At 40.3% G+C, this 19751-nt stretch overlaps 1 protein-coding gene across 3 annotated transcripts in view; it reads right to left on the reverse strand.

Moving 5' to 3' along the window:
- Positions 1 to 18706, reverse strand: part of ARHGAP19 (Rho GTPase activating protein 19) — a 59511-nt gene extending 40805 nt beyond the window's left edge. For 2 of the 3 annotated variants that reach the window (XM_035026263.1, XM_035026245.1), the window contains exon 1: positions 18612 to 18706. In XM_035026263.1, coding sequence (XP_034882154.1) covers positions 18612 to 18667 — 56 coding nt within the window. In that variant the 5' untranslated portion in view covers positions 18668 to 18706. Of the gene's footprint in view, positions 1 to 492; positions 553 to 18611 lie in introns of those variants that run through there. The other variant, XM_035026254.1, reaches the window with a different exon arrangement.
- Between the last annotated feature and the right edge of the window lie 1045 nt (positions 18707 to 19751).

The raw sequence follows: 19751 nt of genomic DNA on the forward strand, positions 1-19751 counted from the left end.
AGTTCCCTTGGAAGTCCTAACCCACAGGTAATAACCAATCTCAGTTTCTTTTCTCTTTCTGCTTTTTCTCCCCTTTCTTCCCATAATCATCACTCTTGTTTTGCCCCATTTGAATGTCTTTAACCTAGTTTTTTACTTCTCTTTTTTCACTTTTTCTGAGTGGAGCATCTATCTGGTAAGACAGGATGTAAAAGAGAGAAATTATTTAAAAAGAAGTGAAATGGAAGATGGGAGACAGAAAAGATAGAGTGGGTTACATTTTTTAATTACCCCCATACCACACAGGCTGCTAATCCCTTTCCACAGAATACACAATACCACAATATAAAGCCGAGAATATCAAGGAACATGATTAAGAACTTTAAGAGATTTCTAGGACTAAAGAAAAGAATACTACATTTAAGCAAAAACAACTTCCTACTCCACAGTATCTTATTTTAAAACAAAGTCTAAGTTTGCTCAAGGTTCAAGAAAAAAAATTTAATTTCTTACATAAGTGCTGAAAGCTTCTGATGAGGCATTGGTAAACCGAAGAGACAGGGAAAAAAGCTTTCTCCTTGTTTGTTGTGACAAAGGAACCCTCCTTTCCCTGCCCTATCCCAGCCTACACAAATTCCAGACATGTGAGAGGACACAAGGACACATTATGGGGCCTGAAAGGCAGTACTCATCAGGACTCTAAGCATTCATTTGCAAGTAGGAACAAAACAGAAATAAACTGGACCAGTTCGTTGTATTTGCCAACATGTAGATGAAGCTCAACAGTAGTCTCCCATCACACTGAAAGTTGTATTAGACAAAACAATCATATAATGTAAGAGTATAAGGACAAGTACTTTTATAGTATGGAGGGAAGGATGATCCCTACCTCACATCATACATAAAAAATAGAAAAAAGATCAAAATATGAAAAGCCAAACTTTAAACAGTTAGAAAAGAACAACGAATAATAACTGAGGCAGAGGAAATGTGTCTTAAACAAGGCATAAAAAGCATAATCCACAAAGAAAAGACTGATATATTTAACTACATTAAAATTTTAAATGTGTGTACAACAAATGACATTATGAACAAAGTTCTTTAAAAATGAAGTCAAAATGCCTCTGGAGAGAGGAACTGGATGAAAAAACGGGAGTGGGAGAAAAACTTTTCACTGTATGTTCTTTTGTATTTTCTGGATTTTTGATTCATGTGAACATACTACCCATTCACAATAAATACATAAATAGATTTAAAACCTTAAATTAGAAAGCCATAAACTGGGGGAAAAAAAAAAAAACTTGTCATGCATATAAAAGGATTAGTATTCAGAACTTATCAATCTAAAATTTTATGTCTAAAATTTAGAAGAAAAATACACTCAAAGAAAATTAGACAAAAGATATGATCAAATAATTCATAAAGGAGGGGCCCTAAGTGACTAACACAATAAGAAAAGAATCTCAACTTTAAGTTACAAGGGTAGGGGTGCGTGGGCAGCTCAGTAGGTTAAGCCTCTGACTCTTGATTTCGGTTCATGATCTCAGGGTTGTGAGACTGAGCCCTACAATGGGCCGCATGCTGGGCATGGAAGCCTGCTTAAAATTCTCTCTCTCCCTCTCCCTTTGCCCACTGCCAACTCACGCAAGCATGCACACTCTCTTTCTCTCTCTCTAAAAAAGAAAAATAAAGTTACAAGGGTAAGCAAATTGAAGAATGGTATCTTTCCCCATCCATCATTTTGGCAAAAACCACCAGATTCAGGCAATATCTTTTTATTCCTAGTTTGCTAAGGGTTATTTATTTATCATGAGTCAGTGCTTAATTTTACCTATTTTTGTGCATCTATTGATATGATTTTTCTCCTTTATTTTGTTAATGTGGTGAATGACATTGATTAATGTTAAACCAACCTTGTATTTCTAGAATGTTGTTATATTATCATTTTTATATATTGCTAAATTTGGTTTGCTAATAGTCTGGGTTTCTCCATATACATTCACAAGTGAGACTGTTGTGGAACTGCTTTCTGAAAGTAGAGAGTTCCTATGAAATCTTTCATAAGCCAAAATGGCATTAAATAAAGAAGCAATTACCATTAACTTATATGGAAAATTTTTTTAGCATCCCCAGACCCCAAAATTAGCCCCTCTTAGCCTTTTTTGATCCCTTAGGACCTATTTTCCTGGTGGGTGCACAGAGTAAATCAAGATAAAGCACAGATGCCCACAGACACAGTTCCAACTTAGGACAGCTTGCTGCTGAGATGCTGAGTATAGTTCTCGGGGAAGGAGCTTGGGGGAGCCACTCTTGTTGATCAGGGTCTGAACTGCCTCTATAATGGCTCACTGGAAAACAAATGCTAAATGCTATTTTCACTTTTTGTCTGTTTTGTAAAAGTGGAAATCCTCTTTGGGCTTCTTTCATTAGTGAAAACAGGCACTGATGTAGGTCCCTCCTAAAAGCAAAGAGGCCTAACAAACGTTCAAAAAAGCAGGGGACACCTGTAGTAGCCCAACACCCCCTTCCACAGTTTCACTTTCTGTGGTCCACAAGCAGATAATCCCCCTCTTGACCTACCATCAGAAGATCAACAGTAGCCTAACAACTACCAAAAATGCCTACATCATTCACCTCACTTCATCTGATGACATAGGCATTGTAATATCTCACACGATCACAAGAAGGGTGAGTATAGCACAAAAGGTATTTTGAGAGAAAGACCAAATTCACCTAACTTTCATTATATTAGTATTGTTCTAGTTAATTATTTACTGCTCCCTTTTATCTAGTTAGTAGATAAGAGATTTCTATTATACCTAGTTATTAGATAAGAGACCTCTATTAATCCCTTAATGTGCCTAATTTATAAATTAAACTTTATCATAGCTGTGGAGGTATAGGAAAAAAGTATATATGGGGTTCAGTACTATCCACAGGTTCAGATCCATAGGGGGCCGTCTTGGAACATAAAACCCCACGGATAGAGGGGGACTACTGTATTGTCTTCATTCGGTTTTATAGCAAGGTTGTGCTGGCCTTATAAAATTATTTGGGGAGAAGGTCTTATTTTTCTACTTTCTGAAAAAGTTTACGTGAGACTGGTGTTATTTCCTCTTTAAATGCTTGCTCAAGGGACGCCTGGGTGGCTCAGTCGGTTAAGCATCTGCCTTCGGCTCTGGTCATGATCCCAGGGTCTTGGGATCGAGTCCCACATCAGGGTCCTTGCTCGGCGGGGAGCCTGCTTCTCCCTCTGCCTGCCACTCCCCCTGCTTGTACTCTCACTCTCTCTCTCTAGCAAATAAATAAAATCTTTAAAAAAATAAAAAATAAAAAAATAAATGCTTTCTCAAATTGGCTGATGAAGCCATCTAAACCTAGAGTTTTCTTTGTGAGGTTTTTAAGTATATATTCAATTTATGTTACAGGACTATCCAAATTTTCTATTTCTTCTTATATTAATTTTGGTAAGTTGGACATTTCTAGGAATTTATCTATTTTGTATAAATTTTCAAACTTTATTGGCATAAACTTGTTTATAATATTCTCTTAGGAACTTTTTTTTTTTAAGATTTTATTTATTCATGAGAGAGAGAGCGCATGCACGTAAGAAAGATCATAAGCAGGTGGAGGAGCAGAGGGAGAGGGAGAAGCAGGCTCCCTGCTGAGCAGGAAACCTGACACAGGGCTCGATCCTAGGACCCTGGGATCATGACCTGAGCCGAAGACAGACACTTAACAGACTGAGCCACCCAGGCACCTCTCACTATGGAACTTTGTAGTTCTTAAGAGGAACCATTAAAGGGCGCCTGGGTGGCTCAGATGGTTAAGCGTCTGCCTTCGGCTCAGGTCATGGTCCCGGAGTCCTGGGATCGAGTCCCGCATCGGGCTCCCCGCTCTGCGGGAAGTCTGCTTCTCCCTCTGCCTCTCTCTCTCTCTCATGAATAAATAAATAAAATCTTAAAAAAAAAAAAAGAGAGGGACGCCTGGGTGGCTCAGTCGGTTAAGTGTCTGCCTTCGGCTCGGGTCATGATCCCAGGGTCCTGGGATCGAGTCCCGCATCAGGCTCCCTGCTCTGCGGGGAGCCTGCTTCTCCCTCTGCCTCTGCCTCTCTCTCTATCTCTCATGAATAAATAAATAAAATCTTTAAAAAAAAAAAAAAAAGAGGAACCATTAAAAAGTTCCTAAGAGGGGTGTCTGGGTGGCTCAGTCGGTTAAGCGTCTGCCTTCAGCTCAGGTCATGACCCTAGTATGTCTTCAGCTCTGGATCCTGGGATGGAGCCTCGAGTCAGGCTCCCTGCTCAGCGGGGAGCCTGCTTCTCCCTCTCCCTCTGCCTGCCACTCCCCCTGCTTGTGCTCTCTCTGTCAAATAAATAAATAAATAATCTTTAAAAAGAAAGAAGTTATGTCCTCCTCTTTGTTCCTGATGTTGATAATTTATGTTTTCTCTTTTTTAATTTATGAATCTTATTAGAAGTTTATCAATTTTATTAGCTTTGTCAAAGTTCCCGCTTTTGATTTTGCTGAATCCCTCTATTACATGTTTGCTGTTTATTTCATGAATGTCTGCTCTTATCTTTATTACTTCCTTTCTTTACTGGATTCAGGATAAAGGTGGTGCTGCAAATCAGTGGGGAATGGATGACCTTTTCACTAAGTGGTGCTGGAACATTTGGATATCTACAGAGGGGAAAAGTGAAAATTGATATCTATCTCACACTATACACAAAGATCATCAATTCCAGGTAAACGGCATATCTAAAGGTGAATAGCAGAATGATAAACCTACTAGAAGGTAATAGAGAAAAATACACTCTTGAACCAAGGCTGGGAGATTTTTTAAATAACTTTAAAATAACACATTAAAAATATTAACCACAAAAAAAGATTAACACATTTGAGTTCATTAAAATAAGAACTTGTGCTTATCAAAAGACATCATTAAGAAAGCCACAGAATAGGAAAATATATCTGTAATATATAGCAAAAAAAAAAAAAGGGGGGGCTCACCTGAATATACAAAGAATTCCTACTAATCAATAAGAAAAAACAAACAACCCAATAGAAAAACAGGCACGAGGGGTGCCTGGGTGGCTCAGTCGTTAAGCGCCTACCTTTGGCTCAGGTCATGATCCCAGAGTCCTGGGATCGAGCCCTGCATCGGGCTCCCTGCTCCACGGGGAGCCTGCTTCTCCCTCTCCCACTCCCCCTGCTTCTGTTCCCTCTCTCGCTGTGTCTCTCTCTGTCAAATATATAAATAAAATATTTAAAAGAAAAGAAAAACAGGCATGACATTTCAATAAAATCTCATAAGAAAAGAGTAGCCAAGGGGCACCTGGGTGACTCAGTAGGTTAAGCATCCAACTCTTGGTTTAGGCTCAGGCCATGATCTCAGGGTCAGCATGGAGTCAGCTTAAGAATTCTCTCTCCCTCTGCCCCTCCACCGGCTAGGAAGTATGCACCACACACTCTCACTCTCCCTCTCAAATAAATAAATAAATAAACAAAATCTTTAAAAAGAAAAAGTAGCCAAATACCCAATATATTCATGAAGGAAAAAAAACTGTTTAACATCATTAGATATCAAGGAAATCCAAGTTTTAAAACAATGACATATTATTATCCAACAGAATGGATAAAATTAAAGAGAATGACAATACCAAGGTTTAGAGAAACTAAGTGTAATGCTTTTATACTGATAGCAGGGCTATAAATTGGTACAACCATTTTGGAAAACTGGTCTTATCTACTAAAGTTGAACAAAAGTGTGTCCTATGACCCCATCAATTCTAAAACATGCCTAACATGTGTAGCCACAGGTGCACCAAAAATCACAAACAAGAATGTTCACTGGGGCACCTGGGTGGCTCAGTTGGTTAAGCATCTGCCTTCAGCTCAGGTCATGATCTCAGGGTCCTGGGATCAAGCCCCGCATCCGGCTCCATGCTCAGTGGAGAAGTCTGCTTCTCCCTCTCCCTCTGCCCCTCACCCTGCTCACGCTCGCATGCTCTTTCTCTCTCATTCTGAAATAAATAAAATCTTAAAAAAAAAAATGTTCACTGAAACATTAATTTCTAAACAGCCAAAACATCCAGCAGAATGATTTTTTAAATTGTGGCATATATAATGGTATATTTTACAGCAATGAAAATGGACAAACTCCAGACATATGCATCAGCATGGATGAATCACATATAATGATGAGCAAAAGAAGTCTCACACACACCCACCCACCCACACACTACTTACTAAGTATGCAATGACATTTACATCAAATTTTAAGAATAGACAAAAGCATATTGTTTAGCAATACTTGCTTAAGTGGTAAAACTGTAAAAAGAAGCAAAGATATATTTACCATAAAATTCAGGATAATGGCTACCTTTGGGGGACAGTGATTAAGAGTAGGCAAGAGGGTATGAGGGGAATTTTCATGGTGCTAGCCATATTTTTGTGATAAATCACTGAGCTATGGAAAAAGGGAGATTCATTTGAAGTAAATATGGCAAATGTTAAGGTTTGTTGAAGCTGGGCAATAGGAAAATATTGATTATATTATTCTACATACTTGTATGTAGAATCACATCTTTCAAGACAAATTAAAAAAAAAGTAGCTTTGATGTAAATCTTGCTACTACTTGATGTAAATATCATAAAAAATCAAAGTTAATAGTAATGGTCAATTTCCTCATCATAAAAGTTTTTGCATAGATAACCAGAACCAGGAGAATTAGTAGTTAGGTATATAGGCATACAGAGATAGCAAGGACTCTAATATTTAAATGCATGTATTAGGCAACCATCCCAAAGAAGGGTAAGAGGCAAAGCTTATCAAAAAGGATAATTTGGGGGCACCTGGCTGGCTCAGTCAGTAGACCATGCGACTCTTGATCTTAGGATCGTGAGTTCAAGCCCCACATTGGGTGTAGAGCTTACACTGGGAAAAAAAAAAGAAAAGAAAACAATTTTCATTACCTACTTATCATCTGCTATGATTACTCTTACCACTAGATGGAACTCTACATGTAAGGCGATCTGCTTAGTGAAAGGACTAGAAACAGAATCCACAGCTGAAAAAAATCAATTACAGAATAATGAAATGCAAGTGCTTTTCAGGCATGTTGAACCCATGAATCTGCAAAATTCAAGGCAGTGGGGGGAAAAAAAAAAACTTATCCTGCAGATGTATCTTTTGGCTGACTGCTACCAAAACTGCATACCCACAAAACGAAATGTTTCCTCCCTAGTGAATTGCTTAACTTGATTTGTTCTCCAAGAACCACAACCTTGGCAACATCTATCAAAATACGAGCTATATTTAAAGCTGTCTAAATCTGACTTACCACCCTAAGGGAAGTATGTACTCTCTTACTACTTTTTCAAACCTCTGGCTCTGAAACATGGCTTTCATTGTGTCGCTTCTGGGAGAGCTGTTAGATAAGAATACATAGAAATATTAAACAAGAAGTTATTATTCTTCCCTTTTTCTATATATCAAATTTAAACTGGTATCATGAAAGCTGTATATATAGAGAAAGGATAAAACAGGTCCCATGTGTCCAAGCTGCCAGGATTTTTAAATAACAGAAACAGTTCAGAGTTAGTAAGTAGTACCACAAGATTTCAGGAAATTATATCCAATTTCTTAGACAAAATTTTTGAAACATTTACATTCTAAGGGCTGCCCTTAGAGTAACTGTCCAAGGTTTTGTAATTAAGACCTCTTATCTCTAATTTAGACTCCAAAAGTCTGCAAAAGCATGTCTGACCCCTATATTTGATCTCAAACTAATTTCAAAGTACTAGAGCAACTTAATCTGAATTAAATTAAACTAGTTAGAAATTGAAGAATTCCTGATTGCTTATCTTCTTAACCTTAACATTTTTTGGAAACCTGACCTAAGATTTCGCCCTATGGAATGACAATGCAATGTTCTCAGTCAAGAAAGCGAATTATACTTCCTCCAAGTATCAATAACACAAATTTATTGACATCTATTTACTTGTCAATTTTTATCCTTTTGGGTTTCACAAGAATTGGTATTAATTCTGTTGCCATCACCTCTCTCAATTTTTCTCCCTCAGGCAGAATAAGAAGAAAGTTTATTTGTATTAGAAAAATAACATCAAAATTCCCTATTTATTTGGAGAAAGTTCTATAAAATGCTTTGTTGACAATACAGTATCTCTTACCATTACCTAAAAGTTGTTTACCACTCAGAAAAGTATAGTCCAAACTTCAGGAGACTCTTTTCCAACAGACTTTAAATAACATGAGCCTCAGGCAACTAATACACAAAGTACTTCTATGTGTGATCACATCAGGTCCCAAAAGACTACTTCTAAATCCATTTGTTCCAAAGTCCAGAGTGATCCTATCCAAGAGAGACAGCAAGTGCTTTTGCTCTGGCATGTGACATTTGTATCTCACACAAGTTCTTAAAAAAGAGCTTCTATTACCTTAGTCAATATTCTATGAACCTAATCATAAATCTCTTCATCAACAAGCATAAGAAGGTGAAATCACAGTTACTCAGGTGTCATTTAAAATCAAACTAACCATGATCTACTGAATGCTTTGTAATTTTAAGAAATTCTAAGGTATAGGGACAAGATACTAAACTAAGTTGCTGGCCTCCGGAAGCTTAAAATTCACTAAGGTTTTATTCTTTTTTTTTTCCCCCACTACCTCTGTTTTCAAAAATACAAGTAGCCAACTGCAGGTACCATTAGCACATGAGCACCTAGGAGGCCCAATGAGATGACTTTGAAAATTAGGATGCAAACAATTTTTGTTTTATTGCATTTGCATATGTACACACACACACACACACACACGTTAGCCTCATTATTTTAAAGAGATCTTAGGGGGTGCCTGGGTGGCTCAGTCGTTAAACATCTGCCTTGGGCGCAGGTCATAATCCCAAGGTCCTGGGATCGAGCCCCACATCGGGCTCCCTGCTCAGTGGGAAGCCTGCTTCTCCCTCTCCCACTCCCCCTGCTTGTGTTCCCTCTCTCGCTGTCTCGCTCTGTCAAATAAATAAATAAGATCTTTTAAAATAAGTAAATAATAAAGAGCTCTTAGGGCAATTGCTAAAAATCCTTTGAAATTATAAGTGTTTAGTCTTAAGCAACCTCCACTTTGGGAAAACACAATATACTTTCCCATTCATTCTGAATGATACCAACTCTTGAGATGATGTAGTGTTGAAAAGATGGCATTCTAATATATGAGTTTTTTTTTTTTAAAGATTTTATTTATTTGAAAGAGAGAGAGAGAGAGGGAGGGAGCATAAGCTGGGGGGGGGGCGGCCAGAGGGAGAAGCAGACTCCCTGCTGAGCAGGGAGCCCGACATGGGACTTGATCCAAGGACCCTGGGATCATGACCTGAGCCGAAGGCAGACGCTTAACCGACTGAGCCACCCAGGTGTCCCAATAAGGGGCCTTTTTTTTTTGGTTGGTTTTTTCAAGAAACATAAAATGTGTTCTCCACCTATTATCGGCAAGCCTTTTCAAAACATAACCCTAAATAAAGGGGGGTGTACAGGGGGTTACTAAGATAGTGCAGTGCACATCTGTTATTTTTGCATCCCCAACATCTATCTTCCCTTTCCTCTGATAACATCACCCCAATTTTCCTTTGGGCAATAAGCTCTCCCCATCTTTCAGTATATGTGGTTTGGTGGGTTATCCCTACTCCCTGGGCAGCAAGTGTGAGCACCTGACCCAGGCTTAACTAATCAAAACATTCTACCCTCCTCATTGACTGAGGCAAAGGCCCATAAAATCAAAAAAGGAGAAAAAGACTCAACTCCAAGACTCTTGCTGGATGCTAAGATGGCTAAACCTATGGAATGCCAGATTGAAGCTGCTGGTGGTCGATTACTGCCATCTTTGGTGAAGAACTTACCTTTTCAGAAAGCAAATACACAGGAAATCAGATCTAAGAAAGTAAGAGGCAGATGCCTAGTGACATTGAGATTTGAGAATTTCAATACAGATTAAGCCATGTTTGATCTACCCCCTGGACTTTTCAGTTTCTTGAGCCAATCAATAGCATCTCTTTGCTTAAGCTAGTTTAAGTTGCTGTCACATATAACTGAAAGAATCCTAACAAATATAAATGTTAAAAATGTCAGCTGCTAGTATAAATCCAAGCCCCTCTGTGGTCATTTTGGTTATTCTCTCTCTCTACCTCCTTCTTGGGAAATCTCTGTTCTCTGAGATCACTTCTTGCTGGGCTCATTATCACCCCTGCCTCCAAAGCCTACCCCTGTGGCTGTGGCTGGCAGCCTCTACTAGAAAGTCACCCTCTCTTCTCCATACTGTCGTTTTTTAATTTTTGTCTTATCTCCTGTGCTTCTCCCTTCTGTACCATTTTTCCAATGCTTCTCAGTTTTTCATAAGCCAGTCTTGGTTTTCCTGACAGATGTGAACTTCTGTTCAGCCAAATGCACCAATCACAGCACACGGCATGCAGCCTTTGGTTCTTCAGCTCAACTCGTTTAAGCAATTTTCATTGTTCTACATTATTCAAAAGTTCTTTTTAAAAAACAGCAAAACTCAGGGCGCCTGTGGATCAGTCGTTAAGCGTCTGCGTTCAGCTCAGGTCATGATCCCAGGGTCCTGGGATCGAGCCCCACATCAGGCTCCCTGCTCAGCGGGAAGCCTGCTTCTCCCTCTCCCACTCCCCCTGCTTGTGTTCCCTCTCTCGCTGTCTGTCAAAAAATAAAATAAAATCTTAAAAATAAATAAATAAATAATAGCAAAACCCTCCGTGCGCCTGGGTGGCCAAGTCCGTGCACCTGGGTGGCTAAGTCCATTAAGCATCTGCCTTCGGCTCAGGTTGTGATCTCAGGGTCCCGGGATCAAGCGGCTGGAGCCCAGCTTTGGGCTTCCTGCTCAGCGGGGAGTCGGCTTCTCCCTCTCTCTCTGCCCCTCCCCCTGCTCATGCTCCCCTACGCTGGCACTCTCTCTCAAATAAATAAATAAAATCTTTTAAAAAAAGGCAAAACTTTCAACTGAATGCTGTGTTACACCAAATAACTGACACTGATGTTAAATTTAAATTCAGGATAAAGGGTGTTCCAAAGATTCAGGTACAATAACTAGTCCTAGAACAAGACCAAAAAAATTACGGTACATTAGACCCTGGCAGTAACTCTTTTGAAATTATGTATATTTCAAGATCATTACAAACACCAATTTCTGAAACCTCATATAACTACCTATCAGAAGCTCCAGGTAAAAAGATAGGGAAATGTGAAAGTAGCTTGCTCAAAGACACACACTGCTTTGAGAGAAAAGTATCAATAAACAACACACCCTCTGGGATCTTTGCAAGTCTGAAACTGCCAAGAATAATAAGGTAATACTAATACTTTAAATACCAGCATGCCTCAAAAAATAAAATACAGATAAACAATAGTTATTAGGTTAAACATAATTTAAGACTCTTGCTCCAGGTTCTTTAATCCAGGAAACAGTCATTCTACTTGCAAAGCATACAGACCTTTACAAACTTACATGCAAATAACTGTGTCAATGCAAATTTAACCACCAATCACTTTCTTGTCCTGACTTCTTTCTGTCCCTCCTCATCCATTCAGATCCTACACACTATCTCATACTTGTCTATAAAGGTCTTAGGAAGTGCTGCCACACGGGAAGCACGGAACCGTAGGGAGATGATTCTCCACATGTGCCAGCTATGGATTTAATACCTCTCACCCATCCTTGCCTACTCTGCAAAAATGGAGCTGGAGCCTTTAAGTATATTTCCTTCTCCAGCTGGCACAATGTTGAGCGTTATTAATAAAGAGCACTGGAGAGACACTGCAGGAGGAAGCAGCTTTCCCTTCCTGGTTCGAGGGCGCTCCACTGGGCAAGCTCCTGCAGTATGCACAGCTCCACCAGCACCAGCTCCCGCAGCAAGGGCAGCTTCTCCAGTGACAGCCTCCTGCAGTCTCCAGCACTCAGCAGCATCCCTAAACCAGTAGCTTCCCTCCAACACACCTCCCTATGAACAGCTTTCCCCAGTACCCTCAGGGGTGGATTTCTAGTAGGTTCTATAAGGTGAATTTCCAACAAATTCTACCACAGCAACTTTTCTGCCATCCAATGTGAGCCATAGCCATACTTTAAACAAGGTCTGGATCTCTTCCTTGTACATTCTACCTCAGCCCTAAGGATTATAGCCGATTCTTTTTTTTTTTTAACTTTTTTTTTAAGATTTTATTTATTTATTTGTCGGAGAGAGAGAGAGAGCACAAGCAGGGGGAGTGGCAGGCAGAGCAGGTAGAGGGAGAAGCAGGCTCCCTGCTGAGCAGGAAGCCTGATGTGGGACTCAATCCCAGAACCCCTGGATCATGACCTGAGCTGAAGGCAGACGCTTAACTGACTGAGCCACCCAGGTGTCCCTCTTTCTTTTTTTTAATCAAGGTATAATTAGCAAATAAAATTGCAAGATATTTAAAGTGTAAAGCATGATGAGTTTGATATAGATATATAGATATATATAAGCTGATTCTGATTATCTACTGTTTGTATAATCTTTAGAGATCTCTCTTACATCTTACTAGCCAATCCCTGTTACTCCAATCCCATTATAGTTAATAATTATTTTTTTAATAATTCTTTGTATTAAACATTCTTTGTTCAAATTACTATACAGTTTCTGTGTCCTAGTTGAACCCTGACTGATACATCAAGTAAAACTAGCAAACCAACAGCACAAAATAGATGGGCTCTGGCATTTCTAGAAAAAAACCTATCCTAAAAGATGGTTAATAAAAGTATAGTTAAGAGGGTTCAAGCAAGGTAACCAGAGGGTATCTTCAAGAAGAAAATGATGATCACTGCTGATTAAAAAAAAAAAGAAAAGAAAAAGCAGTAATTTAATCAACTATAATATGTTCCTCCCAAAGATAAAATGAGACAAGCTGAGGGGCGCCTGGGTGGTTCAGTTCCTTAAGCATCTGCCTTCAGCTCAGGTTGTGATCTCAGGGTCCTGGAATCAAGCAGACTGAGCCCCACGTTGGGCTCCCTGCTCATTGGGGAGTCTGCTTCTCCCTCTCCCTCTGCCCCTCCCTCCACCCAGTTCATGTGTTCTCTCTCTCTCTCAAATAAATAAATAAAATCTAAAAAAAAAAAAAAAATGAGGCAAGTTGACATACCTACCTTGCATATTCTTCATGCAAATTACCAAATTTGCATTTATCAATTGGCTTCTTGTGAGCCTGAATAGAGTTGGTCTCCTCAAACCCATCTAATGGATAAAATAGTGTCTGGACTTAAAATAACAACAAAAACAGACTGCCACTCTCTGATGACCACACAACCAACCAGCAACCTCCATCTTTAACATTTGTTAATTTCACAAATTCTACCAAAGGTTAGAGGCAAAGAAAAGTAAGCCACTTACCAGTTTATGCAGATTAATTTTAAAGATTTTTTTTTAATTTATTTTTGCAAGAGAGAGAGCAAGCATGAGCGGGAGTGGGAGGGGGCAGAGAAAGAAGCAGACTCCCCCTGAAAAGGAAGCTGGACCTGGGGCTTGATCCCAGGATCCTGGGATCATGACCTGAGCCAAAGGCAGACACTTAACCGACTGAGCCACCCAGGCACCCAAATTTTAAAATTCTATTTCTTCGTCCCCTCTCCTTCACCAAGACTGGCCCTGTCTAAAAGTATAATGATCAAAGTCTCTAAGCCAGGTAATTGATAAAAATATAAAATTATTCATGGGACGCCTGGGTGGCTCAGTCAGTTAAGCGTCTGCCTTCGGCTCAGGTCATGATCCCAGGGTCCTGGGATCGAGTCCCGCATCGGGCTCCCCGCTCCACGGGGAGCCTGCTTCTCCCTCTGCCTCTGTCTCTCTCTCTGTCTCTCATGAATAAATAAATAACATCTTTAAAAAATATATATATATATATATAATTATTCAGATTCAAGAAAGACCACTGAAGAATCTATTCATCATTACCCTGCAGATAGGATTTGAAAGCACAAATACAAAACTGGATTCAGATATTTTAAATCATGTTTTCCCACTTGTGCATGTGAGAACAGGCAAGTCTTCTTAAGGTCAGTAAAGGTTCCGTCTATCACTTCTCTTGAAGGGCCACACTGCTGTCTTATTAGAGAAAGAACAATATAACAAAAAAGTCTTCAGGAAATTATGTGTTTAGTAACCAATATTCCATATCTAAAGTGTATGTAAATTAGCAGAATACAAACCTTTTCTCGCATCTATGGGCACCTTCCTAGTCCTCCAAAACCATTTCCAAAATGGGATGCAAGCATCCAGTAGTCTGTTCCTAAGCTTCCTGCTGTTCCTAAGTTCTAGGAGCAGGCTCGGGCCCCAAAACTTGGACACTGTTAGTATAGTAATTACAACTTATGACAAATGACAACTTATGACACATGTTATCACTACCACGGCTTGCTTTGCTTCCCTCCAACCCTGTATATTCCCATTTGCTTTTCCTGGTTCACAGCAGGTTTCTTTTTGCCCCGTGAATATCGAGGTTAAAAAGCCTGTGACTCTTTGTTATCAATTTCCCCTCTTCATTTAATAATAGTTATCACTTTTTTTATATATCTTTTCAATTCAAAAAGTACTGAGCTGTATTTCCCTACTGCCAATTATGTGGGGAGGTGGCTATAACTCCTTCCCTGCTTTATTTAGCCTTTTCTCTCTTTGGCCTTTGAGAGTCTTAACTATTTTTATATTGCTATTAGTAAAGTGGATAGCTTCTACTTGTAGATTCCCTTTTAGAATTGTCCACTTAAGAGTAACTTGAAGGTATAATTAAAGTTAGTTAAATTTTAAAGCATTATTCTACCTGATAAAGACAGGAAATAGAGGGGGAAAGGTGTTTACCATCAACAAGTCAAAACAGAAAATTCTTTACAGGCAGAGCACTTTTTTTGCTTAAGATTTATTTATTTATTTGAGAGAGGGAGAGCACACAGCAGGAGGTCAGGGAAAGGGAGAATCTCAGGCAGACCCCGCACTGAGCATGGAGCCAGATGCAGGGCTGGATCTCAGGACCCTGAGATCATGACCTAAGCGGAAACCAAGAGTCAGACACGTACCCAACTATGCCACACAAGCACCTCCAGAGCAACTTTTTCTTTTTTTTAAAGCTTTATTTTTTTTTAACATTTTATTTATTTATTTGAGAGAGAAAGAGAGAGAGCACAAGAGGGGGGAGGGTCAGAGGGGGGAGGGTCAGAGGGAGATGTGGGACTCGATCCCGGGACTCCAGGATCATGACCTGAGCCGAAGGGAGTCGCTTAACCAACTGAGCCACCCAGGCGCCCACAACTTTTTCTTATTTAGTTCTTTGATTAAAACAATTTAAAGCACTGCTAATTATTAGGAGCGGGCTTAAAATAATGATGAAGAAACAGAAAGCTAGTTCTTAATGCATGATCACATATTCTCCATTCAATGTGCAAATATATACTGATCTGTGAAATCAGACAATTCTTTCCTCTTCTTTATGGAATGAATACAAGGGGCCACACCACCAACAGAACATTAGAAAGATTAATATCTGCAGGGAAAAAAATTGTATGTATGGTATTTATCACCACAAGGAGTATTTTATGTCTTAGATAGGACTATTATTCATTCAGTACTGACCATCTACACAAAGCTAAGCATTGGGAATATGTAATAAAAATATACATGTGTCCTGACCTCAAAAAAATTACAGAAACCCAAATTCTTTTATGATATGAAATTAATAAAACAGTTTCAAATCAGATAAGATTCTGTGAATACCTGCTGATCACGTAATTAATACTAGCACTTAAAATTTAAATTCAACTCAGAGTTGTGAGATCAAGCCCTGTGTCATCTCCGTGCTCAGCGGGGCATCTGCTTGAGATTCTCCCTTTCCCTCTCCCTCTGCCCTTCCACTGCCCCCCCTCTTCCCCCACAAAAAAATAAAAGCACATAATTTAGTGAACCTCATTTAGCAACTGAAAGACCTCAATCACAGCAAAAGAAAATACATTGGGGGGTGCCTGGGTGGCTCAGTCGTTGGGCATCTGCCTTCGGCTCAGGTCGTGATCCCGGGGTCCTGGGATCGAGCCCCACGTCGGGCTCCCTGCTTGGTGGGAAGCCTGCTTCTCCCTCTCCCACTCCCCCTGCTTGTGTTCCTGCTCTCTCGCTGTCTCTCTCTCTGTCAAATAAATAAATCTTAAAAAAAAAAAAAATTTAAATTCAATTGGCAACATCCTTGAAAGGAATTCAAACTACTCCTGCTATAGAATAATGTTTTGTCTTCAGTGTCTCATCACAATTCAAGATTTTAGAGCAGGATGAGAGATGAGCTGATTGAATTTATCAATCCCCTCTACAGTTTCCAAGCAAAGATGATCAACCATTTATCGGCACTTCTGAGAGTGAAAAACTCTTCCCTATAAGATACTAACTAACACATTCAAACATGTCTATCTCAGCTAGGGAACGAATCCAGTGCCCACTCATAAATCCAACTTCCCAAGAATTGGAATGAATCTCCCATTCAATACAAATGGCACCAAGTGACACCAAACCAAAAGGTTTACACTTTACACTGAGACAATGTAAATAAGCTCGCTCTACTAAATTCTAATGTATATGTGTAATCAGTTAAGACATGTAAGGTCTCAAGACTGTAGCAAGACCACCTGGAAATTCTTTCTGGGAAAAGCTACATTTTGGCGTGCCTGTAAAAATTATGATTTCCTAAACTGCAGATCCCTCTGATCTGTTCTTTAGTTCTACCAGGAAAAAGAAAATCTATCACGTACTGAATGGTTATTACCTGCTAGGCTCAGTGCTAAGCATTAAAAAGACTGTCTAATTTAATCCCACATTCTCTGGAGTAGACATCATTATGTCCATTTATAGGTAAAGAAATTGAAGCAAAGAGAGGTTTAAAACTTGGCCTGAGTATTTTATTCTTTTTGGTGCTACTGTAAATGGAATTGTTTTCCTAATTTCCTTTTCAGATAGCTCATTGTTAGTATATAGAAATGCAACTGATTTTTGTATGTTGGTTTCATATCTTGCAACTTTACTAAGTTTATTAGTTCTGTTAGTCTGTTAGTCTTTAGGGTTTTCTATATATAAGATCATGTTGTCTGCAAACAGGAACAATTTAAATTCTTCCTTTCCAATTTTGAAGCCTTTTTAATCCCTTTTCTTGCCTAACTGCTCTGGCTAGGACTATTTGCCTTAGTCCTTATCACCTCACACCTGTCAGGATGGCTATTATCAAAAACAAAAACAAAAGGCAACAAGTGTTGGTGAGGATGTAGTGAAACTGGAACCTCTGTACACTGTTGATGGGAATGCAAAATGCTGCAAGTGCTATGGAAAATAGTAAGGAGGTTCCTCAAAAATTTCAAAATAGAATTACTGTATGATCTAGCAATCCTGCTTCTGTGTATTTATCCAAAGTACTGAAATCAGGATCTCGAAGAATTACTAGCACTCTCATGTTCACAGAGGCACAATTAATAATCACCAAGATTATTAATGTCCATGGACAGATGAATGGAATAGCGAAGTGTGGTATATACATAGAATGGAATATTACTCAGCTTTTTTTTCTTTTAAGATTTTATTTATTTGACAGAGAGAGAAAGAGAGATCACAAGTAGGCAGACAGGCAGGCAGAGGGAGAGGGAGAAGCAGGCTCCCCGCTGAGCACAGAGCCCGATGAGGGGCTGGATCCCAGGAAGCCGGGATCATGACCTGAGCGGAAGGCAGTCGCGTAACCGACTGGGCCACCCAGGCGCCCCTATTGCTCAGATTTTAAAAGAAAATTCTACAATAGGCGACATGGATGAACCTTACTGACATTATGCTAAGTGAAATAAGCCAGTTACAGGGAGACAAATGATTTCACATATATATGAGGTATCCACTGATACGAGATGATCTAAAATAGTCAAAATCATAGAATGCAAGAGTGGAATGCTGGTTGCCAGGGGCCAGGAAAGGGGGAATGGGGAGTTCCTAATTAATAGGCATAAAGTTGTAGTTAAGCAAGATGAATAAGCTCTTGAGATAATGCTGTACAACATTGTACCTATAGTCAACAATACTGTCTTGCACACTTAAAAATTTGCTAAGAGGGTAGGCCTCATGTTAAGTATTCTAAACCACAATAAAAACAATTTTTTTTAATTGGCCCAAGAACTCAAGCCCATTTCTAACGGACACTCCCTTGCACCGACTTTAACACAATAAGCTGCCTGGAAGCAGATTAGAAGGTACTAACAGAGCTCTCTCCCAGCACTGTGTGACGTTAGGGAATTCGCTTAACAGCTCTGGACGTGAGTATCCTCGCCACCAAAATGAGTCTCAGCGCAAAGGCAACCCGTCGGTCTGCAGCCCCGGCCACGGGCCGACCTCGCACCGACCTCGCACCAATCAGCGGGACCAAGCGGAGGTCAAGCTGGATCTCAGCTCCTGAGCCAGACCGCAGGCGTGAAAGGGCGAAACGCCGTAGGAGGAAAGAACAAAGCCTGGCCGCGCTGGGTCACTATGACCCAAAGGAAAAGCGTCAGTACGACCAGCCCACGGCCTCGTTTCCTAGGCAGCTGGACCAAGAGCTCGGCTCACCTCGGGCGGGAATCACGGGCTGGCACCTCCCCTACACTCTGCGCCTCAGTCGCCATCTTAGTCAGCAAACTTCTCTCACCGCCCCCATCTCCGGTCCCGCCTCCACGCCTTTGGATTGGCTAAGGTGTTTCCCCCTCTTCCGTGCGATTGGATGACTAAAAATTTCATGATCTTATTGGCCTATTCAAATAGCTAACGGTTATTGGTCGCCCCCAGCCCAGGCGGAAAAGGGTTGGGGAGAAGACCCAGCCCTGAGGCCTGCTGGGAGTTGTAGTTTCTTGTTTTGATGAACCTTTCCGATTCCACCCACTTTTTAAGTTCTGGTCAGAAATCCCAGCCTACGCTCAAATTAAGTCCGGATGTGAAATCTCAGAATTGCAGAACTGCCGAATTTGAAATTGACTTTAAGAACAACTCTCTAAATACAAGATTCGTTTTCTGTCTTGACACAGATACCTAGAAGAGTAGGTACAGCGCGGCAATCAACAAGTACATGACTGGGGGCGCCTGGGTGGCTCAGTCGTTGGGCGTCTGCCTTCGGCTCAGGTTATGATCCCAGGGTCCTGGGATCGAGACCCGCATCGGGCTCCCCGCTCAGCGGGAAGCCTGCTTCTCCCTCTCCCACTCCCCCTGCTTGTGTTCCCTCTCTCGCTGTCAAATAAATAAAATATTAAAAAAAAAAAAGAAGTACTTGACTATTACATTTCGATCGCAGCCAGCTTTCTTCAGACAGCCACACAGCGTAGTGGTGGCTCACTTCTGCTTCTTCTTACACGCTCCCTTCTGGCTACCCAGAGAACCCGCAGGCTTTGCCTCTCTGGTCCGAAACAAGGAACCAAAAGCTCCATAACTTTGTCCCTGAATGCTCAGTGATAGAAATAATCATAATTATGCTTGCCTTCCCTGATTCATGAGCTTCTGGTAAGGATTAACAGAGGCAACAGATGTGAGAACATTGTAAACTTAAACCATTAAGGTTTTTTCTGTACTATTTTACCATGCTGGATTTTTCTAGGGATATTTTTCCTGTGGTTCCTTCTGACATGCTTTCACCTGAGGTTCTACCAGCATTCTCCTCCTCCACTAAGCTCTACCCACGTGTGTTTCAGTTTCTCAACAAACTCTTCCCTGCCTCAAGCC

This window comes from Mirounga leonina, unplaced genomic scaffold (genome assembly GCF_011800145.1).
Source record: "Mirounga leonina isolate KUSES-001 unplaced genomic scaffold, KU_Mleo_1.0 Mir_114, whole genome shotgun sequence".
Taxonomy (NCBI): Eukaryota; Metazoa; Chordata; class Mammalia; order Carnivora; family Phocidae; genus Mirounga; species Mirounga leonina.